This window comes from Cinclus cinclus, chromosome 7 (genome assembly GCF_963662255.1).
Source record: "Cinclus cinclus chromosome 7, bCinCin1.1, whole genome shotgun sequence".
Taxonomy (NCBI): domain Eukaryota; kingdom Metazoa; phylum Chordata; class Aves; order Passeriformes; family Cinclidae; genus Cinclus; species Cinclus cinclus.
The window spans coordinates 30,073,429-30,098,439 of NC_085052.1; the positions used below are offsets into that span (position 1 = coordinate 30,073,429).

At 40.4% G+C, this 25,011-nt stretch overlaps 1 protein-coding gene across 1 annotated transcript in view; it reads left to right on the forward strand.

Moving 5' to 3' along the window:
• The first annotated feature begins 2,787 nt into the window (after positions 1-2,787).
• The window catches only part of ANK3 (ankyrin 3), a 138,206-nt gene continuing 115,982 nt past the window's right edge, over positions 2,788-25,011 (forward strand). The window contains exons 1-10 of the mRNA XM_062496908.1: positions 2,788-2,792; positions 3,736-3,817; positions 4,656-4,691; positions 7,531-7,632; positions 8,090-8,188; positions 8,565-8,663; positions 11,993-12,091; positions 15,331-15,516; positions 16,062-16,085; positions 17,319-17,417. Coding sequence (XP_062352892.1) covers positions 2,788-2,792; positions 3,736-3,817; positions 4,656-4,691; positions 7,531-7,632; positions 8,090-8,188; positions 8,565-8,663; positions 11,993-12,091; positions 15,331-15,516; positions 16,062-16,085; positions 17,319-17,417 — 831 coding nt within the window. The remainder of the gene's footprint in view (positions 2,793-3,735; positions 3,818-4,655; positions 4,692-7,530; positions 7,633-8,089; positions 8,189-8,564; positions 8,664-11,992; positions 12,092-15,330; positions 15,517-16,061; positions 16,086-17,318; positions 17,418-25,011) is intronic.

A 25,011-nucleotide genomic window follows, 5' to 3' on the forward strand; every position in this document is an offset into this window, starting at 1 on the left:
TTCAGAATCTCAGAACTTTGTCTGTGCAAACTGACAAAGTGTATGGAAATAGTGTAGACCCTCACCTCCTGTCTGAGGTTTGTCCTTATGGCGCAGTTCAGATGGTTTTGTTTGGGTTTTCAGTTCATAATTTTGTATAGAATTGCAGTTAAGTTATTCTGTATTTGTTGAGTAACTATGTTGACAAGTAAAAAAATGTGGAGATGACATCTTTAGGAGCATTTTCAACTTGCATGTTATGTTCAACATATTATAGGTATTATATGGGGATGTTAGGCAAGAATTTGCTGTAACTCTATGTCTTTTGTGCCTTGGAAGTCACAACTCCCTTTGCTATTCATAGAAAATCAAAGGAACAACAGCTGTTTTTCCTTTCTATCTCTTGCTTGAGCTTTCTTAAGAAGCAGGCATTCAGGCATGTAAAGACACCCAGGTGGGATTAGTGGTGTCACAGGTCACAGGATTGAGTGAAGAAGGCTGCATGCACAAAGTCTAAGCAACTTAACAGTGAGCTGCATCACAGCTTCACAGCAGGTGTTTGTCACTGCGAGCAAACCACATGCTCTAGACCTCTCTGCTGTGAAGGGCAGTCACAAACACCTTTTTTACTGGAAGCTGTGAAATGTTCTTCTATGTACCAGCCTTGACATCTCAGTCTCTGGGTCCTTTTGAACCACCTTTCACTCCAAGTGGTCCATTTTTCATGGGAACAGGGTGCATATTCAGCATTTCACCAAGACAGTCTCCAAGAAGGCTCCAAGGGATCTTGAAAATGATTTGTACTAAACCTGCACTTTGTCTTGTAGTCTAGTAAAGAAAGAGGCTTTTTTGCATGAATGTTTTCCTAGTCTGGCCAAAGACTTCTAGAAGAAAGGACCTGCATTTAAAGTGCATTCTCTGTTTTTGTTTTAAATTCCTTAGATTTGTGATTTTTCGGGAAGCATTTCATTTTTATCTGCAAGCATGACAAGATTGACCACTGTTACAGGAATGGAGCCTCAGTTCTTGAAAATGCAGTTGGTTATTGTGTAGATTCACATGCAATATGTTGCAGAAATACAAGTTTAGAAGTTTACACTCCAGTAGTAGTGTAAAGAAAGTTTCACACAGCCTAATATCTTAATAGTGTGGGTTTTAACCTGTGGAAAACATACTGTAGTTACCTAGCTGGAATAGAGCACTTCATGGGGACACTGCAAATAGCATCATACCTTTGGCTGCTTTATAATGCACAATACAATGATATAATCAAAGAAAGTTGATGATTAAACTGAAGAGGGCAAACAATTAGAGGGATTCATTTGGTTTTTGATTAGTAATTACATTGTTTCTCTTTTTTACAATCATATCCAAAACAGCTGGCCTTCCCTAACCAAAAGATGCATCCTCTGGATTGTCAGGTGCTAGGAGTGGAGCTTTTCCTGTTGCCCTGAGGTTGTGTTTAGGGCTGTGATCTCAAAAGCATTTCTCTGGAGGTTAATTAACAGCACAACTGCAGATAGCAGTTGGCCACAGGCTGGTACATCCTTATCAGAAGAAAACACATATGGTAGTATGGTATGTAAAGCATGTGTTCTTGTTTGCACAGAGGACATCATTTATCCAGTGCAATCAGCCCCCTTTCTAATGAAGAATGTACAATCGAAAATTTTTAATAGTGATATAGTGAAAAGGTAGCAGAGATATACAAGGGATTAGAGCCTCTTGGAGAGTGAATGAGGAGTCTCTCCATGACAGTGATGTAGCTGCTTTGTTTCACATTGTTCAGACACTACTGTTAATTTGCCACTGTAGTTTATTTGGAATAAAATTTCATTGCCTACCAAGTTAGAGTAATACATTTGCATGGAAGAAAATTCTAAAATAGCACAGGAGCAAAATCTAAGAAATGCCAAGGTCCTCACATGTGTCATGCTTAGTGCCCATCAGAATTAAGCCTTCCTGCAAAAAAATTGCCAACGGCTGCAATAAGCCCACCCTTATCAAAACAGGCAAAAATGTTATCATCCATTTCCTCAGACTGCCTCAGACTCTGCTGCAAAGACTCTTTGTTGAGCACAGTTCCAAACAGAAGTAACATAAGTTCATCCCTTAAAAAAAGGTCATTGCCTCTCCCCACAACAAATGTTAGGCATGGTTAGCATCTTTTTGTTGGGACTCAAGCCAGAATGCATCCTGCTCTGGCACAATGGGAACCTACTGGGGGTTTCCCTTCACAACAGCTACTGTTAAAGACGGAGTGGAAAACAAAACCCTGCTCCCAATGTGAAAAAAGACTGGATTTTTAATGTGAAAAAGAGGCCACTGTAAGCAGAACACAAAGGAAAGAGAGACTAACGTAATGAAATAGCACCAATATGGGAGGAGGCCTGGGCGCATTAAAAATAATGGCTTTGCACTTTCGAGGATTCACTCAATAATGTGTATTCTTTGTTTTCTTAAGTGACCTTCTCTAGTGCCATGAAAAAAGCAGGCCAGACCCTGGACTGATAGTCAGGGAAAAATTTGCTTATGATAGTTTTTATGCATGATAAATGGATAGTTTTTAGCCATGATAAATAATCTCTTACTTCACTGGAAACACTTAAAGAGTGAATATATATTTGCTAGCATGAGTCAGCATCAGCATTTTCTGGAGGCTTAAGGTAATATCCAAGTGACTTAGCAGTAAGTCTTTGCTGTAATAGAAATATTTTTAGTTCATGCAGCTTTTCCTCAAAATGGGGAAACAGTTCTCAGGTCCCTGTGTATCACAGACTCTTCATCTTGCAGCAGGACTAGGGGACCATGAGGTAAAGAAGGGTTGGCAAATAGAGTGCTGCTGCCACTACAGCTTATTCAGCCTCAGACCTTTCCTGAGATGTCCCTGGGATGGATGTTGAAAATGAGCTCCAGACTAGAAAACCTGTTGTGTGCTACAGGCAGCCTGCAGTCTGCAAGCTCATCAGCCTGCTGTACATTAGAGAAGGGATTTTTTTCTAACATCATACATCAAAGGGAAATACACAAATCTGAAAGAAATGCACATTTCATTAAACCTGCCTTCATTAGCCAGTCGAGCACATTTGCACATTTCTTAAAACTAGAAACAGTCCCTTTTTCTTCCAACAAAGTATGGGAAGAAAGGAAAGAAATCATACCATCTCTGAAGAAAAAGCTTGATATTATGCATTCTCCAGTTACTGGTACTCCCATAAATCCACTGTTTATTAAATATTCTCTGAATAGCCATTTCAGAGCTAAATGCTGTGCACAGGATCTGAAATATGTCTCTCCGTGAATTAAAACACTTGTAGAAATCTTGATTTTTAGTTTTAATCTGTATATATAGTTTGAAAAGGTAGCAGCCACAGGAAGCCCAAGAGGGAGCAGAGAAAGGCTTCAGGGACACAGCCTGACAAGAGAAATCCAGTGCAAATGCATGGGAAGGGCTGCAATCTTTGTGGCTGACTGCAAGAGCATCTGAGATTCAGAGCATTTTGATGTGTGTCCCATGCCTGTTGTTCTCTTGAGATTTAAAAGGCTGTGAATAATCAAAAGCCAATATGCATCTTCATTTCGTTTTGGGATTGATTACAAAAAGAAAGAGAAAGGGATCTGAACTGGCTGCAAGCATCCAGAATGCTTCTCAGGAATACTGAGGTTTAATTAGTGAAGAATAGATGTCTGGTGGGAGAATGTCCTGTAGACAGAGTGTCTCTGTCTATTCTGTCTGTGTGGGGCTTTTATTTTCAGATGCCAGCTAGTGTGGAAGGTGGGAATGGGCAGTGGAGAAGAATTGCCCACAGAGAGGAGCACATGGGTGTCCTGGGCAATGGTTGGAAACCCAAAATCCTTTTCCCCCTACTGTGGTTTTTAATGCATTACATATAGCAGGTCCTTTATCAGTTTATGACATGGGCTTCCAGGAATGATGGCAATCCAGATAAGTAATTATTAACATTACTATTACACTGCTTTGATTTTTAGAATTCTCCATTGATTTGAGCCTAGGCTCTGGTGCTGTTTCTATCTGTAATCCTGAGGCAAATTACAGGCTCTAGAGGGGTCTCTAAGAGGCTCTTTTTTGAACAAAATAGTGCCAATTGCAAATAACATTTTTCTGCTCTACAGAGGTATCAAAAAAAAGCCCCAATAAATTTAAGCTCAAATATAAATGTAAAGTTGGGAAATTTTGGGTTCAGAAATGTAAAAGTTTTGGATTGATGTTTTTGATCAATTCCTTACATTTTGGATGGAGAGCGTTCATTGGTTCTCATGATTTTGGAAGTGACATGTCTTAAGGATACTCAAGATATTTTGCAAGGCTGAAAAAAGCTTGAAGGTCTCTCCTCTCTCTGAGCAGGTCTGAAGTAATGCTGTATAGGGGAATATAGGAGTGATGGTCTAGGGAAAGTGGAAGCTGGCAATACTACTTTTAGAGAGGCTGAAACTGCTTTTGGTTTCCAAAAAGGTTGTCCCTGTTTTCTCTCTAATATTAATGCTTTTTTCTGCTTATGGCAGAGGTGGAAATGGATGAAGAGACTCCCAGAAACCCCGCTGAACTTCTTGCACAGTTGTACACCCTCAGTCTGTTATCCCTGTGTGCAAATCTCAAAGCTCCTGTGCAAGGCTGCCCAGAAAGGGTGAGCTAACCCCATCTGAGGGCTTGGAAGCATCAGCCAAGATCAGAAAAAAAAAGAAAAAGAAAGGTTTTCCCCTTTCTGAGAGCACAGGGATGTGGGCTAAGGCAGCTCGTGCACTTTCACACATTGGCTCACATGGCATTCAGGTAACTGGAAACCAGTAAGGTGGAAACTGGAAGTGGTAACTCAGACCAGCTGAATTGAGGGAGGGTTTGGGTTATTCCCAGCGTGCTGTTAAAGGCAGCTTCTCTGGGTGCTTCCCAGTTGCTGGTGTCATGCCTACACATGTCAGTGCTGCTTTTCCTGCACAGTGGCCTTGTGCTGGGAGCTTGTCTTAGCACAGAGAGTCCAGGCTGACAGGTGAGCAAGGTGCTGGACCTGCCCCACTGTTTGGATGGCAGCTTGGCTGCTGGTGTCAGTGGTGTGTCTGCACACTTTTAACTGTTTTGGACTGAGTTTTCAGGGATGACTAACAAAAGGATAACTAGCAATGCTGTTAGCTTGAGGGATTTCAGTCACTTCACAGCACCTGAGATAGTTTGGTTTGAGACATTTTCATATGGCCTTAGCTGGGACTGTGTCCTGAACTATCTGTGTCCTTCCTCCTGTTAGTGAGTGCTTCCAAGAGTCATTAAGTCTTCAGAACCCTTAAATCCAGAAGTCATGGCCAAGTCTGTAAAAGACACAGGCATTGTTCTCCCTCCACAGTGAAATTGCAGTTAGCCATTAATGTGATTATCAACTATTTATTACTCCTTCTGCCTCTCCCCCTCCATTTTGTTTGAGCAAATAGATTAGAACGTGTCTGCAGACAGGCAGTGTTCCTTGTCTGGCATGTATTAATGCGACTGGCAGAATCTGATTTTTCCAGAGTGAGCGGCTCTGGCGCATCCCTTCCCCACCCAGGAGCAGCTGTAAACAGCTGATGTTAATTCTGGTCCCTCTGCTGACTGTGCCAAACAGAGATGCCATTACCCTCTGACAAAAAGGCTCCCGCTCTATTGAGTCCTCCCTCATACCTTTAGTAATGCTGATAAAATGCTGACCTGTTTTTTTACCCCGGTGACTGCTGTTGCTAAGCACTGAGAATATGACCTGTCTCCTGTAATAATCTGCATTGCACAACTCAGATGATCTCCCAAATGAAAGCAGCTCTCAAGGCAGCTTTTCTTCCCTATGGTCTTTACAGTTGTACTGTAAAGTAAGAGGTCTTTAAAAAGTACTGTGTACTTTGTAGCAGCACCTTGTTTTTGAGAAAGCCTAACTGAACACCAGTATTTGGAGGCCATTCTGTTGGAAGAATTTTGCAGAAGCTGGTTTGTAATGATCAGTGTGGCATGCTTGGGAAAGAATGGTAAAGAGCAGGGAAGGCTGTAAGCTGGTGACTTATCAGTGCAAAGTAGAATGCAAAGTGTGCGAAACTCAAGAGAAAATGAGGAGTTCATAAGTAATGGTTTTCTCTTTAGAAGGGAGAGCTTGTTGTATCTGAAGCACTGGTAAAATGTAACTTGTGTGGCTACAAGGAGAAAAGCAGATTTGCTACTCACTCACCATTTTGCTGTCATCATGTCCAAGATGGCTTCATCCTGCACGTGAAGGTGGCTGGGAGCTATGCTTGAACACAACATCCAGCTTGCAGTGGCTGTGTTGACAGGAGGGGAGAAAACTGTAGCAAATCCAGAAATTTGAGATTAAAAAGAAAATTATTTGAGCAACAGATAAGTAACTGAGCTTTGGTGCCAGGGTGTTTTCTGTTTCTCTTAGCACTTTATTTTTCAGTCCAAAGGTAGTTGTTGCACTCTTTCAAAATGTTAAAACTTCTCAATGCCCTGATAGCTGCAATGATGTAAGCCTGGAATGAAGTGATACTGAGAGGAAAAGAACCCAGACAATTCCTGCTTTACCAGTCTAGAAGAGGGCACAAAAAATATATTGACTGTCCAAGATGCCAGGGAAAGCTGTGGCACATATAAAATCAAAGACTGTGTGATTTGTTCCCTCTTGAAAGCTAACCCAGTTCATTGTGTTTGCTCCAAGGCAGGAGCTGCATTATGTACACTGTCCTCTGTGGATATTTGCATAACTTGTTAAAACCATGTGGGGATAGGACTTGGTCTCAGTGATTATGTCATGACTCAACCAGTGTTTCTGCTGTCCTTACATTCAAGTTGAAGTCATCATAAAGTAAATTTGTATAACTATCTTTAATGCAAGGTCTGAAAAAAAGGAAAATGCAGTTTATATAACTGCCCTGTACCTAGAGATTTCTGTCTTCTTCATTGAATATGGTCAGGCATTGTCAATAAAATGTGCCCTAAAATGAAGGAGAATGGAGAAAATAAACAAAAATGTTAGCAGACATGAAATTTTAAAACATCTTAATTTGTAGAACCATGGGGTTTTTAATTCCACCAACCCAGTCCTTCAAGATATTCAAATTTTTGAGTATTTTGAATTTTTTTTTTTTTAATATCTCAGATTAGTTCTCACAGCACTGGTTGAGTCTTTTCAGCTTGGACATTAAAAGTGTTGTGGCGCCTTTGAAGGGGCAGCGAGGTTACCCTGCAGCCTAGTCTTGAGCTTCCCCATGGCTGTGTGCCACACTGGGTGCCAGATGTGGGGCCTGTGCCACACTGGGTGCCAGATGTGGGGTCTGTGCCACACTGGGTTCCCTGGCTGCTGGCCTTGCGTGAGAGACAGTGCTCCATAATTCATGTTCATGTGTGAAGTCAAGCCTTGTGCTGCCTGCTCAGGATTTGACCCACATTGGATAAAGTGTTTTGGGATCCTTTCATGTCTACTTAAGCTGATGTACAATATGCTGTATCATTAATAATTTCGTTGTCACCAAAATGTATTTTTGTACTGTGCCATAATTTCTAATGGGACTTCTTTTTTCTTGTAGTCTGACACAAATGCAAGTTACCTGAGAGCAGCACGAGCTGGCAACTTGGAAAAGGCTCTTGACTACTTAAAAAATGGAGTGGACATCAACATTTCAAATCAGGTTGAAGAATATTTTGGTCAAATTTTCTGGATAAATAGCTTTCTTGCTGTTTCTCAGATTTCTCATAATATCTGCACTTCATGTCAAAGATAACTTCAATGTTTTTTTGATGAACTATGTCTTAGCCAATTAATATTTTTTTTTAATTTTTAAACCCTTTACCCAGACACCATTTCACTTGCACTTGGAGAATGAGCTACCTTATCTTTCATTCTGTTTGTATTGCATTAGATCATAGAACAGCACACCGAATTCAAGACCCCAGAGCCAGTATATCTTTGATTTTTACTCTGTCCTTATAATGTAGTTCTTGTAAAGTTTACCTACGTGGAGTTTTTATAAGCAGTCTTCTCAGTGGAATAGCAATAATTTGTCTCCTCATATGCTTGGTAAGATGGAAAACACTTGGCAATCCTTATAACTGCTTTTCTTTTTCCCCTCCCTTTCTTTAAATCAGAATGGGTTGAATGCTCTCCATCTCGCTTCCAAAGAAGGACACGTAGAAGTTGTCTCTGAGCTGATCCAGCGAGGTGCCAGTGTGGATGCAGCCACAAAGGTCAGTCAGGACTGTCTGGTTGTTCCTTTGTTCGCACTGCTGGCCCTGGGCATGAAGTGTTGGCCAAGTGATTACAGACTGCTGCAGCAGTAATTGCCCATTTGCCACTGCTGGGGTGTCTCAATAATTGTTAAATAGAAACAATGATAGTAGATGATAGTAAATGTCACAGATTGCTAGGGAGAAGGTTTACTGAATAAACTGTAGATTCCTATTTTGCTTTCTGTCCATGCCATGTCTTCTAGAATAACGCACTCATTAGAAGTATTCAGCAAGAAAAAACATATTCTAAAGTGGAAGATGTTCTTGACTGGATTGTTATTTATTCAAGCTCAGGTTTTGTACTCTTTTCAAATGTCACTGTCTCTAATTCCAGAAAGGAAACACAGCATTGCACATAGCATCCCTCGCTGGACAAGCAGAAGTTGTCAAAGTGTTGGTTACAAATCGGGCCAATGTCAATGCACAGTCTCAGGTAAAGCCATATGTCCCTGTTTGCTGCTACCAACAACTTTGCTGACATTTAAATTGCTCTTCTCTGATATTAGCAAATGTATTTGGTAGATCTTAATGTGTTAACGTTGGCTCTTGAAAATAGAGTTGACAGTAAGGTCAACCTCACATCTGCCCTAGGTGTCCTATGAGCTGCTACTTGTTAGAGCTGGAAGAGACACTGATAGAACAGGAGAGTGGGAGAGAATGTGTTCAAAGGGATCCCATTTCACATAATTCACTGTCTCAGGCTTGGTTGAGCCCATCCCCTTCCCTTGTACAAGGAGGTACTGCAGGCATATGCAGAGTTTGTAAGTTTGTTTCAAGTCTATCTGACTAAATGTTTAGGTCAATTACAGAGAATTTGAGATGAGAGGAAACAAGGCTGGTGCTACAAAAGAAGCAGTAAAACAGAGCAGAACAACTGCCTCAAAAAATGCGTAAACTACAGATTGTTGAAAGTCATGTGGCTGTGCCAGTGGTGTCCTGCATGCCACCCCACTCCTGCTCTCCCTGCTCAGAGGCTGGCAGGCAGTGTCAGAGGAGAGGCAGTCTTTTCATCGGGCCCAAGATTACCATTTTTCTGTATTGTAAAGGTGTGGGCATGAAAATAAATGTTTGTTTAGAAAATTGCATTTTAAAGAAGGAGGGTGGGGGGCTGGCGGTTTATCAGTCTTTCATATAATAGGAGCAAAATGCTTAACAGGATCTATTTTAAGAATGTTACTTATTTGTGGTCTATATTTCATATTTTTTTTCACCTGAGCAAAAGAAATAAATGACTCGGTTCTTCTTTCTTGCTCTCTTATACGGGCTTGATACAGCACTATTTGGTTCCAGGAATCATGTAACTTAAATTTAAAGAGAAAAACAACATAAAGTATTTTTAGGTAAAATTTCCCATAGCTATTAAGAAGTAAAACAAAGCAGAAATATTTTCTATGGTTTTCCTGTTTAAGAAATTAAGATGGAATTGACAGGGTCTTTTCCTCTTGTGTTTGAGAACTTGTGTATTCAGCCCTGAAACTAAAAATAATCTGAGATTGTAAACATCTTATATAACTGCATTGTCCATACACCCTAAGGTTTTGCCACATGTTACTATTACTTTACTAACATACCAGAATTAACGATTTCTTTCTCCCCTACCCCGTTCTGGAGGCCTTTGATGTCTTTACTTGGAGCACCCCTGTAACACATCTATTGGCCATTCCACATCAATGCCAGGCACTGGGACACCCCAGCTGGAATTCAGCTTTTGAGGAGGTCCCTGGTGCTTTCTGTTATCCAATTGCCCTGGACCAGCTTGATATATGGTACTGAACTTCTCTTGAGCTTTGCCTGCTCTTTCCTTGCAGGTAACAACTTTTCCATGCTGGCAGTCCCAGTGTTAAGCCTTATTTAACCAAATCATCCTATCTGTAAAAAAAAATCCAAAAAACAAGCCATAAATTTGTGCTGGGGCTGAATTTTACACCTCTTCTTAGGGCTATTTCTTGGTATTCAAGGCAAAATGTTTTTTTTTCCAGACTTGTGGCTGTCTGGCATTTCCAGCCCCTTTTTAAGGAGAGAAGCAAATGTAAAGTATGGGGGAGAAAGATACTTAAAACCCTACAAAACCTTAACACAGGAGAAAAGGTTCTTTTTTGCCTCCAAATGTTAATAACATTTGATTTTGAAAATTTTTGTGTATTAATTATTTCATGAAACTAACAATTAGGTAGTGTTTCCTGCTTCCTTTCTAATTGCAAAAGTTTGAAACTACAAAATTACTTTGTTTCCAACTGAGTTGGTAAATAGATACAGAATATGCCATGAAATGGTCGGGAGGAATACCAGACTGCTGTTCACTGGTGACATATGAGGTAGCTTAGCAGGTGCCTTCTGGCTCCTCTGTTTTTTAATTAAGTAGAATTTTGACTGTATGGTAACTGAACTGTTGAACCTCTGTTCTGGAGAGTGCATTTAACACGTTTCTAACTTTGGGCTTGGGCTCTGTGAGCCCCTTAGCAGCTGCTTTGTGCTTGTAGCAGCGCTTTCCTGAATAGAGACCAAAATACCAAAATCCTGGAACAGCAGCGGGCCCTGCCACCTGTGCAGGCTTTGGAAACATGTGGCTTCACAGCTGCTTAGTGCCTCGCTGGTGGTAAAGTCCCTCTTGGATCAAACATCCATTCCCTCTTGGATCAAACATCCATTCCCTCTCCTGCTGCCCTTTGTTGTGACCTCCTCTTTGTCATGCTTGGCCTCGGGTCACCTGTGCTCTCCTGTGCTGGGTGCTGGACACGTGCCCTGCCCCTCTGCTGGGACAGTCAGGTGTCTCTCAGCTCTTCCACCGTGGCTGCTACAGCTCAGCCCAGTTTCACTGCCATAGGTCTGAGGCTGTGGTCTCCCTCTACATTTCTCCAGGGCCCAGAATGTTGATGCTTTTCCTTTGATGTAAGCAAATGGCCATACTCCTCTCAGCTCATCTGTTTTCAGCCCCATTGGTTTTCTGCAAAATCTAGGTCAGTGTCCTGTGTAACTGCAGCAGAGATTTCAGAAATTCTAAGAACAAAAGGTAAAAAAACGCATTGCCTTAATATTAATTCCAAAAAAATCAGTTTCTGACAGGCTGTGACCTGTGTACAGTTAAGGCAAAGACAAAAGCATTGACTGTAAGAGAAAGGCATCCACCAAAGAATGAGTTAACCTCTGCAGCCTCTAATACTTGTATTGCATTGATTGAAATCAGTCACTTAAGCATAATTTGAGAGATGCTCTAATGTGGTCGGAAGCACTGATAAACCTCTGTCTCAAACTGCTGAGATCCAATGATGCTCACATCTCCTGGTGCCGGCACAAGTAGCTAGCACAAGTGAAAGAGAAGTCAAAGCTAGTGGAAAGAAGATACAAATTGTTGGTTAACTCTGAAGAGTCACTGCTCTTGCTTTCACCACAGACTTGTATTGTATTTCCCTGTCCCGTTTTGCATTTCCCATGCTGTGGCTGTATTTAGCAGGAATCATAATTCATTGCTACCAAATCATCATCCAGGCTGATTTTTAGTTTGACTTCACAACAGATGTGAAAGGAATTGTTCTTGCTTAGCTGTGGGAATGGTATCTGGTCAGCTGAAAGATTCTTCTGTGTCCTTTTAAAGAATATTACCCTTCTCCCACCTTCACTTAAGCCAGTGTAGATCATGCCATTGAGTCGCCTGTGAGCAAACAGTTTTTTCACTTTTCATCATAATCTTCCCTCATTTGGCAGATCTTTTTTCTACGTGTAAAATGTTTGTGGGGTGTTTACACTCTTGTTTTCATATTTCAGAATGGCTTCACTCCATTGTATATGGCAGCCCAAGAAAACCACCTGGAGGTTGTTAAGTTTCTTCTTGACAATGGTGCCAGTCAAAGCCTTGCCACGGAGGTAAAAGTTCGAATTTGACACTTTATGAACAAATCAAAATGTCTTTCAGCAGTGATTTCTGCCAGCTTATATCAAACTAGTCTTTTAAATACAAGCTTAAGGAGTAATAAAAAAGCTGTCTCTGTGATGTGTGCTAATGAATAGAGTTACAGGCTTTTCAGCAATTTAAACTATCTCTTGCCATTTCTAAAATTAAAAAAATTCTTTAACTAGAGACAGTTCTAAATATAGATGTGTTCTTAGTCATAACTGCTAATCTTTCAGGTTAAGTGCTCACACAGGGAAGCTGTGTGTGTAATATAAAAGTTCTCTGTGCTTTTGTTAAAAATAGTGAGCAATGAGAAGGGGGGCAACCATAAGGCAAGAACAACTGTTCACCTGTACTTTGGAGCAGCCCTGGGATATCAGAGAAAACCCAGGGTTACCTGGGCTTGGGGCATTTCCTGAACTGCTTCATCACCATATTGGTACCCTCTCTGTGGCACCCAGTTACCCCACCTGGTACTTCAGGGAGAATTTCAAGCTGACAGAAGGATCCATCCTTGAATAACAAATATATTAATAGTTGTAAATGTATGGCATTGAGAAAGGTGTTGAATCTGGTGAATTTTCAGTTGTCATGTTACCAAGATTTTACTACCAAAATATAGAAAGGTACCTCAGTATGTGCTCTCTTTTGTATTTATTGAATTCTAATTGCTCTACCAGTACTGTTTCCATAAAAGAAATAACGTTTATTTGAAAAAGGCCAAGTTTTTGAAAATTATGAAATGCACGATTAGTTTATTGCCACTATACCTCATAATATTGCTGTATAATGGTGCAGAAAGAAAATCTTATTCCTTATTCCACTGTGAAAAATGAATTGCTAATGGATCCAAACAGTGTTTCCAAAACTACTAGAAGTTATTATAACTAGAAGTGTGCATCAGAACCACTTTCTGAAAAAGCTCAAGGGTATGAAATTCAAGAAACACCAAAATAAAATACTTTACATCTGGAAAATTAATTGAAAATTAATTTTCAGAGCACTAATTTCTATTTCTTTGTAAAAACTTGGAAGGAAAGAAGACATGGAACTCCTAGAGACGTACAGTAAATTCTGAATTCTGAAATTACTCTTGCCACTGTATGATTTTCAGAATTGAGGTTTTAAAAAAAAAAAATTGAAGGGGTATTTGTCTTTTTTTATTGTTTTTCAGTTGAGCACTGTATGTCAGTTTAGGTTGAGCTTTTTTTCCATCTCAGCATGATGATAAGGTGCAATCTAGTTTTATCCATGGAGAATTCCTTTGAAGATAGCAGACTACAAAAGTGGCACCTTTATTACCTTCCTCGTTGGAGATAGTTGCTTGTGGGTTCTTTCTTATTTTCTCTTGGTGCAAGTTTTCTTATAAATCTGATTTCTCTTTATCATTCTAAGTGCAAAAACTTTTGAAGCTAAAGGATTGCCACTTAGCTAAATATTCTTTAAAAGTGACTATTTAATCATGGTGTTTTAATCTAATTAAAGGGAAATAGTCAGTTCTATTTCCCTACAAGGAAAGATGTTGTGGGTATTTACACCATTTTTCTGTGAAGTGGATGAATGTTTTGATGTGTAAATAGAGCAGGAAGCCAAGGTCTCCAGGGATTCTCCAGGCAAGAGCCCCCATTTCTGCATGTACAGTACAGCAATATTGCCAGAGCCCTCTCATGGGGATACTCAGGAAGGTTTTTTGGCCTTCAGGGCTGCAGAGCATCTTTCACATCCCACACCCTTGTGCCTGTTTCACCCCAGGACTGCAACCCAGGGCCCTGCCCTTGCTGCTAAAGGATGGGGAGTTGCAGGCAGCAGAGAAACCTGGTTAAATGAGCATGAAACTCCTCATGGGGTGAGGAGGTTGTAGTGGGAATTGCTTGTTGAGACCCAGGAATTTCAATTATTTTCTGGGATTTTCTTGCCCTCAGAAATGTTGAAAAAGCTCTCTGTTTTCAGGACCCCTCTTGTTTCTCATTCTGGATTGAGGTGTTCTTTGTTTTGAAGCTAGAGAAAGAAATTACATATAGAAAACATTACTGTTTATTCCAAAAGTTAAAAAGTTAACGCTTCAACTCTGCACTGTTGACATAAAGTGAGGATCTGCCTTTTTCCCTGTCACTGATGCACTTTTATTTCACAGTTATACAGTTTTACCATGATACCAGTAGTTGAAAAGTGAAAGAACATGTTTGGTTGCTAACATGCAATGAGGTTTGGTGATACAGGCTTTGGATATATTCCTCAGGAGACAAACTGAATAAATAAATATCCCAAGCAGTTTGCCTTTGTGATTTTTTGAATGATTTATGGGTATTATCTTGGGCAAAGCTGGATGTGCTCCTGGGTTGCAATAACAGATTTTTGGGATGGAGCAGAATGTAAATGTCAACTCCTTCATTCTTTAGTTTTCTAAGAATCCATAGGACAGAATCAAAATTAAAACATAAAGTTAGAAGTCCTAGTCTGTAGTTCTTTTTTGTCTTTGAAGAATCTGCTCTAAAATCTGTTAAATAAAAACCTTCTGTTTTTCAGGTTTTTTATTCTCCACCAATTTGGTTATTAGCAAATCTGAAAGAAAATAACTTCTTTTTGTAAGAGGATTGTCTATCAAATTATATAAATTTTCATAAAGAGAAATTGCAGTAGCACATCACTACATTAGGGGAATGTGGTATTCTTGACAAATTATTTTATTTTAAATCTATATATAAAATATGTTAGAGGATAGAGTTATTTTTTTGTTGTTTTGGTTAGTTTGGTTGTTTGGGTTTTTGAAAAAGAATAATAAAAATGTAGATTATAATCTGTAAGGAATGGATGATCATTTACTATTGAGAAATCATTAGCAATTGTAATTTTAATATTATGGCTTTTAATACCTTTTTATATAATTAAGCACTTACATAAATAAGTATCTGTAAATTTATGAGTAATTTCATGCTTTTTTTTCCTCGAGTCTCAGTCATCTGTGTCTTACAGTTTTATGTTTTGTCTGGAGTGCCAGAAAGGTGCTTTGAGTGTTTGGAACCTTGTTCACCAGCACTTCATTCCAAGGTCATTCCACTATTATTCCAAGGTCATTATTTCAAGGCTACTTGAATTACCCTTGACTGAATTTGGAGCAGCTCTGTTCATAGCACTGAGATCTCTTCGCTTCCCCTTCCCACCCTGTGGAAGGTTTGGAACACCCATTGACACTGCCCGTTGTGTGTTGCAGGATGGTTTCACACCTTTGGCAGTAGCTTTGCAGCAAGGCCATGACCAGGTGGTTTCCCTGCTGCTGGAAAATGACACGAAGGGAAAAGTCCGCCTTCCTGCCCTTCACATCGCAGCTCGCAAGGACGACACGAAGGCAGCGGCTCTGCTCCTGCAGAATGACCACAACGCTGACGTGGAGTCAAAGGTCAGTTGGGAAAAGCCAGGTTTGATGCTGTCAGGTGCTGATCACATCCAGGGGAGATCTCCCTCTGTGGGAACTGTTTTGCTGCAGTTACACAGAACTTTCTCCTCTAACATCTGATAAAGAATGTTTGATTTGCCTCCTTTGCCTCTTCCTCCCTCATTCCCTTTCTGTTTAAATAAGGGTTAATTTCTCTTGTGGAAACCTTGCAGATGGTAAATAATAAACAAAATATTATTTGAACTATTGTCTTGGAAATGAAAACCACTCCTGAAAGCAGTGGTGAGCTGTAGGTACCGTACAGTTGTCATTTGATCAGTTGTCTGTGCAATTGCTACTGGGAGAACTTGGGTAAACATGTAACAATTAGCACCCAAAGTACTCTCTCACTAGGCTTCCACCCTGTGGAGCTTCCCGTGTGCCCGGGTGTGCTGCCATCCCAGCTGCCATGCCACACAGCCATCATGAAGCTTTCCGCATCCATGTCACCAGTGGTGGACTAACCGTTCATTTTTTCCCCCTTTTTGCTTCCAAATGTGTTAACCTAGATGATGGTGAATAGAACAACAGAGGTATATATAAATATAAATATAAATATATATATATATGCATCATCACTCGTCCATGACTTAGTGCTGCTGCATCATTTCTCCCTCCTGTCTGCACTGCATATTATAGGATAGACACCTGCTTTAGATTAAATGAAGTAGCATGTGCTAGAGAAGACTGTAGTTTAGAGACCAGGGCTTTCTGCAGCTGAAACTAGGGTTTAAAAGTAAGAGTGAAGCATTCTTGGGAACTAACTGCCATCATAAAAGGGCCGTATTACATGAGATGGAGTTTTCAGGGATTCTTGTGGAGCATATGTTTATCAGATGTTTTAAGAGCTGCAGACAACCCTGTCATGTTGTGCATCCAGGTCTGATTCTAGGCTTCTGCATGACACTTACCTTGATGGTGTCAGCAAATAGAATGACCTGAGAGTGGTTTTATAGCTGCAAAACTCCCAAAGCAAGGCAGTGGCAGCTAGCATGGCTTGCTAAGAATTTAGAAATGCATCTAGTTCCCATAAGGTTTCATACTTTGCAGGACTGATGGAATTGCTGCATGTTTTAGCATTGTTTTAATAGGCGGTAAAACTACTTAAATATGAAAATCAGTTGCTGAAGTAATTTTATCAGAATGACTTCTTTTAATTAGGGTGGTAATTCTTGGTGTCTGAACATAACCCAGTGTGATTGCCCACAGTGGGACACTGATCTTTATGGTGCTAACCCTTGGAAAAAAAACCCCTATATTAATAATTTAAAATGGTCTTTGATGTTATTTTCATTTGCATCTTCTTTTAATTTATAAAAATCACTTAGCAAATATCATTAAATGTCTTGTATTTGAACTTCTGCAAAGAATCTCTAAGAGATTTAACTTGCAAGATTGACGTAATACCAATAACTGTGTATTAGTTAGTTAGAAACTAATTTATTATAAAAGTCAGAACATTGCTTTAATACTCAAATGTTTTGGTGCTGTTTTCCTGGAATAACTGAAAGTTTTATTCCACTTCTTTTCTTCTAGAATAATCATGTTAATTTTTCCCCCCTGCATAGAAGTGTGATTTTATTTAGATTCTGTTAGATACTATAAATGAACATCAGTGAGTGAAAACTGGTACAGAGTTGGAGTGGTGACTTGCAGCAGGTTCCTATTACTAGCTTTTGTCAGTGATGTGCCATGAATTGTGGAGTAGCAGTGTGATATCTTTTAAAAAGTATCTATTGGTTGTGTTCTGTTTTGTTTTTTTGCAGAGTGGATTCACTCCCCTCCACATAGCTGCTCACTATGGGAATATAAATGTAGCCACGTTGCTGTTAAATCGGGGTGCTGCCGTGGACTTCACTGCGAGGGTGAGTGTTGTCACTTATGCTTAATTTGCTTCGCCACCACATGGCAACACCTTTAGCACAGAGGTGTGAGAGGAGCATTGCTCTTACCAGCCAACGGGCCTGACCTGGCTGAGCTGGCTCTGTTACCATCTGGTGTAAAGGGGCTTTCCCTGGGCTGCTGACCTGAACCTGAGCTCAAGACCTCACCTCCCAAAACTTCTGTTTTCATCAAAAAGAGCTGCTGTTCTCATGGTTCCAGCCTTGCAAAAGGTGGGCTGGGATCCAGTGACACAAATGCTTCCACCTGTACCTGTAACATATGGCAGGAGTGATGTGTCCCTGCTGAATTCTCCTCACTGTGTAGTTGCTTCCAGTGAACATCAGGTGTAGTGGTGAATAAAGCATCTGTGCTTTCACTGCATGCACGAGAGCCAGGTGATTCATAAAGGAAATCTGAGAAACCGGATGAGTAGGAAATGAAATGAGACCTTGGAGTCCATAATGTACACAGAAGAAAGGAAACAATAAAGGTGAGTTAGAGTTGGAAATGCGGGAGAAAAACACAAACGTTTTATGGATAGGGATACAGCATGAAGGATAGGGGCACAATATTAAGAGCAGGGAAAGATGGTGGTGCCAGGCATGAGTGAGACCAAATAAATAAATAAACAAACAAACAAACCCCAAAATAAAATAAACTGAGGCTGTGCAAGGCTTTGGCTCACCAAACCTTACCCAAACAAAGCCAGGGAGGAGATTTGGTAGTGATCCAGGACAGTAGGAAGATAAAATTAAGGGAACAAGAGGCATTCAAAGTGAAGGCAAATGCTGATGTATGAGTAAATAGGCATAAATTTGCCATGAATAAATGTTGTCTAGAAATTCAGGTATTTCCTATTAAATCTTAGTAATTAATGTTATTTAACAATTGCTTAATAATGAATATTAAATATAGCTAATGCGATTCTGGAACAATCTTTCAATTAAATTAGAAAAAAAGTAAAAAAAAAAAAGCACTGTAAGTTCAAGATTATATTTATGAGGAGAATTATGTCACATGGATAATCCAGCGGCTCCTCTTCTGAGATTTTGATCTTGTATTAAGTTTATTACTTTTGCAAGAGGAAAAGTACTACAATACTGTTTAGAGCATTTGCACAAAAGGAAAAGAGAATTTGCAGTATTCTACTTCAGATAGTTTGTGTAACTAAAAACGAATGCTCCTGTGTTAAGGGCACATATTTACACGCAGCAAAGGTTTTATGACATCCATTGCAAACCCATTGCTTTGCTTTCACTGATAACATTGACCTCTGGTTTCCAAGTCCTTTAACTGACCCAATTAGAGCATTAAGGCATTTCATACCATCCTAAGCTTTGGCATTGTGCATTTGATAAGCTCTAACCACAGAAGCAAGGAAGACAAATGGGGTCTTGGGTCAACTCTTTCCCACTCAGAAACAAGATTAGGGATTAGCAGTGCTACTGCATTAGCAATTAGCAGCATTTGGTACCAGTGCACTAAATACCATCTGCCTATGCTTGTTTTAATAAAGCAGTAAGTCTTAGACTTCAGCAGCTCTGTTTTGGATTAAGGGCACTTGTGGAGAGCACATCCAGAGTAATAAGGCCATTCTTGCCTCCTCTTCAAGATCTGGAGATTCTAAATTCTGCCTCCATTAGTCGTCATCATCAGAGGGAGATGGAGTTCTGGGATAGCTGGGGAAGTACAGATGCAGTGACATCACCCTGAAGAGCAGTGGGCTGAGGCTGTGACTCAGGGAACACTGAAAGCTTGTTTGTGCTTGTGATACAGGGTGGGGGCATCCAGAGAGAGAGCAAGACCATCTCCACTCCATGACAGTTGCAAATCTAGATAAAATTGTTGTGACAGAAAGAATTGTAGCATAAATAACAGTAATATGGAGTTGAATTTTGTTCTTTAGTGCTTTTCACTGCAGGGGAAGAAAGCACTGCACAGAAGGATGGACTAGGTTCTGGCAGAGCACTGGATTTGTAGGCTAGCAGAGCACATGCAATTATCAGCACCAAGTAGCAGAGCCCTTGCTTGATCCTTGATTACCCAAATTGCAAAACAGGTACTGAAAATGACCCACAGGTACAGCCTGCTCATTGCCACCTCATTGCCTCTTGCTTTAATTTCTGTAAATTCTATCCACAGTCTGCTGTCTTCACTCCGCAAGAAAGGCCCTTATTTGAGTTGCTGACAATGTGAGATGAGCAACAGAGCAAAGATATGAAGGGCTGTAACCCAAATAATATTACATATTACCATATGTAGTGTACCTTTCAGAAGTGCAAAGAACAAGCATTTAACATGGGGTATCAAATGCACTTTATGCATTTTTTTTCCTTTGTTCTTATGAAATGCATACAAGTTAACACTACTTGTCTATCTCTCAGTTTATATTCAGACTCTTCAGAAGAGTATGAATTCTGGGGAGAGGTTTGAACAAGAGGAGACGATTATGGTAACAAAAGAAGGTTGTGTGACCAGGGTGAAGTGAAGACAGATGTGTGAGGGCAGGACAAATAGCCATCTGCCACCATCAGTGTAGTCAGGGCAGGGAAAAGTGGAAGAATGTGAATGAATGTGTAGGATAAAGGTAGAGCTCTAAGGCCAAGGGCAAGTGAAATGAAGAGCTGGTGGAAGGATGTATGAAAAAGGAGGGCAGGGCTGTGGCAAAGGAGAGCTCCTCAGCTGCTGTTTCCAGCATGTTTCCAAGAGGCCTGAGGGAAGAAAGAGGTTCCAGCAGCGAAGGCAAGGAAAGAGATGAGCTTGCTGATGGGTCTCAGTGTGTGGGCAGGAGGTGAGCAGTGGTGCTGTACTGTAAGTAAATGATGTCCCCAGTGACATTCAGTAGCAGCTGCTCTCTCAGCCCCACCAGTACACACCTGCCTGCCTCTCAGCTGTCACATGTTCCCTGGGTCCCTTCTTTCACTGCAGCTGGGAGACAGGCACAGCTCCAGGAGCTCTTACAGGTGTCACAGTGCCTGGCAGCCTGTGTACCTGCTGACTGTGGAGGCTGGGGGGGCTTGGAATGTACCTTTACAGGTTTACTTTTACAGGTTACTCCTGCAGCCGAGTGGCTGATGTCACATCTGCTTTGTTCTCTTGCCTTGCTGCAAGTGCAGGGAAGGTGGCACAGCAAATTCTCCATTGGGATGGATGGAAATAATTTCAATAAATCAGCTTGTGATGCCCCTTATTCCACCTGTAAACAGGGAGGCAACTCTGGGAACCGTGCTAACCTCATTCCAAGTGAAACGAAATCTCCTTATTCAGCTGGATGCTTGCCAAATATTTTGTAACAAAGGAGAAACAATCATTCCAAATTGCTTGACTTCTTGGGCTCATACTCAACAGAAAACCTGTCACAATTACTGGCAGGGTATGCATTGCAGAGTAACAGACATTTTATGACTACTCATCATCCTCTTACTGTAGTACATTATCATGTGTCCAGCTTCTCAAAAATACTTCAAATAGTTCGTTGCATGACCATATTTCCTTCTTCCTTAACTGGGAGACAATCACACAGAAACTGAAGAAGTGGAGGAGGAGAATAAAGGGTAACAGGGTGAAGTCAGCCTCCTTTCACAGCCAGATGAACACTTTAAATCAGCCACTACTTGGTCTTTGAAGGATTGCAACAGCTCCAGGCACCATTCTCTGAGCTGACAGTGCTAAGGAGAGGTATGATGAATCCTAGTTACAAACTGAAAGGTAGCCAGATACCTTTAAGTGAATCGATTTTATCAATATTTTCAACAGGAAAAACGAATTCCTGTCATTTTAAAACTATTGTTTATCAGCCACTTGTGCCTTTAAATCAAACTATCAGATGGCTTACCTAGATTTTTAATTATTTTGAAGGTGTTTTGCATAAACTGGGAATTTTGTTTAGGTAAAAGTTATCTTTTGGGGGGTTCACACAGTCTTCAGATAGCATTCTTCTGTCTGAGATGATCTTCCAGTGGAAAGATCTGTTTAGCCCAGGTGAGGAAATGCCTTTGAAGCTCCACCTGTCTCTGAGGAAAACAGTGGTTAGAAAGGAAGGGGGGGATGAAATTCTCTGCAGCTTCCAGAGCAGAAGCTGAAAGAAACCTCTGTGATCCCCACATGCACTCTGTACTTGAGCAAGTCAGAAGATGGAGGTAGCCAGGGAGTCCTCTCTGTGAAGATGACCTCTCTCTGTATCTGTCTTGCCAAAGCAAACAGGAGCTCATCGCTGTGCCATAAAACTGCATCCAGCCCTGGGAAAAGCCTTCCTGACACACAGCATTCCTTATCCTAGAGATCTCAGCTCCACTGGGAGTGGGCTTTGCCTGCAGAAAGTTTGCTTACTGGAAGGTTAGGAAAGGATTTGGTAATTTTGAGAGTGGTGTGAGGACAGCATGCATTAATGATGACCCTGAGGCTGAGAAGCAGAACACCATTAGCCCATCAAAAAGAGCGGGCAATATCTAAGTGACAGTGGCATAAAAGAAAAACATCTTTTTCTTCCCCAGTGGTAGTCTGTCATAAGAGCCCCTTTCTATAGTCTTCCTTCTTTTCTTCTAAGATTCATTTTATACATCGCAACCCTGAAGAAAGTTATGTATATGAGCACACAAGAACTAAAACAGGACAATATAAGACTTATTATAATTAAGGACTGGGGGGGAAAGCTGGGAAATTGTGCACTGTTGAGGGTTTCCTGGAAAGCATCTGATTGTGGATTTTTATCTTTAATTTCTAAAACATCTATACAAGCCTCAGTGATCCCAGTAACTGCTACTAGAATATAAGACTTTTCTCTGCAGGAGTTCTGCTGTGTTGTAGCTCTAGTTCTGAATTGCAGAAAAATACAGGGGATGATATTGAGTGTTTTAGCATGTTGGTGTTGGTGCATGGTTGCTTATGAGAATCTTCAACTGCACACCACAATCTTCCCATACCTCCAGGATCTGGTAATAATGGTAATAAAAATGCAGTCATGCTGCTGACAATTCCAGTATGCAAAACACACCATTATGCTCTTTCCTTAATAAGCTGTAATGCTGGAGGGATTTTCCAGACTGTATAAGAAATTTCTGTTATAGCAGTCTGGCTGTTTTCGCCTTCTGTCTTATACATTCTGTGTCAATGTTAAGCTCTTCCTAGAGTTTGCTTTCAGATGAGGATTGAGAACTACCTTACTAAATTCCAAGTTAAACTGAACATTTTGGTAAAAAACTGTTCTGGTTTGTTTTAAATCAAGAAAGTGAAATTTGAAATCAGATAAGTGTAATTTTTCTGATTAAAACTGCACTCCACTGAGAGGCTGGGAGGAGAGCTCAGGGGTTGAGGTGAATTCTCTCATTGGCAGCAAGAAGAAATACCAAGTCCATGTGACTGGCAATGAGTCTTCAGAGTCCTGATGTGATCAGCTGCTCAGTCAGTGTTTAAATTAATGCAGCACATGACTAAGAAAGGTTTTCCCTTTGTTTTGTCCCTTCCTTTAAAGGTGCATTTGAGTCCAATATGAAGTTGTAAGTGCAGACATTTACTTTTCTTAGTTACTATTAGCATCCTTATACCTGTAAGACTCCAGCTGTGATGGGAGAAAGAGGCAATCTCATAGGACAGCATAGCACACCAGAAACCCAGGGGGAGTTCCTGCTTTTCTAAATACATTTGAATGAAACCGTTTAAGATCTACTTTGCACACTGACAATTTTAACCCTTCTTTTTCTTGGCTTCCTAACCATTTGTGTTGCTAATTTGTAGTACAAAGGAGCAATTCTGACTGCTGTGTTGAACTGTGATGGATAATACTGTGCGTCAGAGGGCAGCTGATCTTATTTCAGCTGGGAAATGTTAGGTGGCTCATTTCCCAGCCCAAGATAACTCAAAAGTTTTTGTGTTTTCTTGTGAAGCTATAGATAGAGAGCTGCAGCTGGAAAGGTTTTGTGTTCCCTCTGATCAGGCACAAGCAAAGCCCACTGACTGTAAAAGCAGGTCACTTCTCACCCATCGTATTTGTGGGTGCTGTGTGGCTCTGGAGGAAGGCAGGAGCCCTCTGTGAGGGGGTGGTGGGCTGCAGCAGGCAGTGGATGGAGACAAAGGGAAAACCACCATCCACAACGTTGTGAAGTGTAGAAAAAGTTGCATGCACCTAATCGTTGGCATTTTGAGCTCTGTATGGTCTCTGAGTACTTCAAATCATCTGCCCCAGGAAATCTGCAAGAAGGAGAGGAAAGGCTGTGTTCTAGTTGATATCCTATGAGCATATTTTGCATAGTTTTAGCTTGCTCTTCTCACAAGTGATGCTTCATATTCCCTGTAGAATTTATTAACTCACAAATTGGACCTCAGTGCCAAGGGGTCTACCTGAGACATTACCCAGCACTGGGTATTTTAACAGCAAGGGCAAGCAGCACTCCAGCAGAAATTCTAGATCTTAACCACATCTTTTAATGGCAAATTTTGGAAGGCATTTCACCTTTATTACTGTAGGAAAACGTCTTCAAAAATTTCCTGATTTGCTATTCTATCTTAAGAACAAAGGGAGAAATTTATAGAAGATCAAACAGATAAAAATAGACTGAAAAGACAGCAGATGCTGTTGATAAACTGAAGAATTCAGAACCTTACATTTGGTGGCTATTTTGTTTGCTGATACCACAGTTTTAGTGCTAATAAACAGCACTAAAGTTGCATATATTATGAAGCTTTTTTAGCTATTATTTCTTATGACAACTACAAGTAACTCCATTTTGAATTCCTTGCTTTATGTTTTGTCATCAGAAAAATGAACAGAGGCATTGTCTGAGGGTTTTTCACTTCTCAGTTCATATTCTTAATTGTGAAATGAGAGATGGGGAGGGACCATAGATATGAAACTTCTAGTTGTGATTCTTTAAGACTTGGTACAACACCGTATTGACCAAAGACAAGTTTCTTGGCCTGAACATCAGTGTGCAATTATTCAAGCATTCATATAATGCACCTCCTCATCTGTTTGGAGTCAGAACCCTCAGCCAACCAAATTATTACTTCACATTCTTTTCTACCAGTAAAAGCTTAAATAGCTAAAGAGCAAAATTAAATTCTGAATAGAGACTTGCCCCCTCTCTTTTTTTCCCCCTTCTTTTCCTCACACTGTTTTCCTGAGATGTTAAGGGTGAAAAAGGTTAAAAGTGTCTTTAATCCTTTGTCTCGTGATTTTTTTAATGAACTTTCTGATCAGGTTAGTAAAGTACAACAATACTGCAAACTCTTTCCAATGGAATGAGTGCTCTTTCCTAGGAAAGAAGAGCTGTTTGGTTGTCCATAAGGACAAATATTACACTGTACATATGGAGTTTAATTTGCTTGATTTCTACTGCTCCATTAATTATTTCAGGGAAGCTGTGTGTAGTGTGTCACAAATTTTTTCTGGAGCAATCACATCCTTTCTCCCTCAGTCTCCTTGTAATGTGAACTTGCTGCCTATTTTCAACCAAAAGTAACTCCTGGTTTCAAGATGCTAAAGTCATTAAATTTATGGTTTTTTGTAAAGACAGATGATCACATAAAGTAACGATGCTCTCAAGCTCAGTCCTTATTTGGTGCTGGAGAATTTCCCCA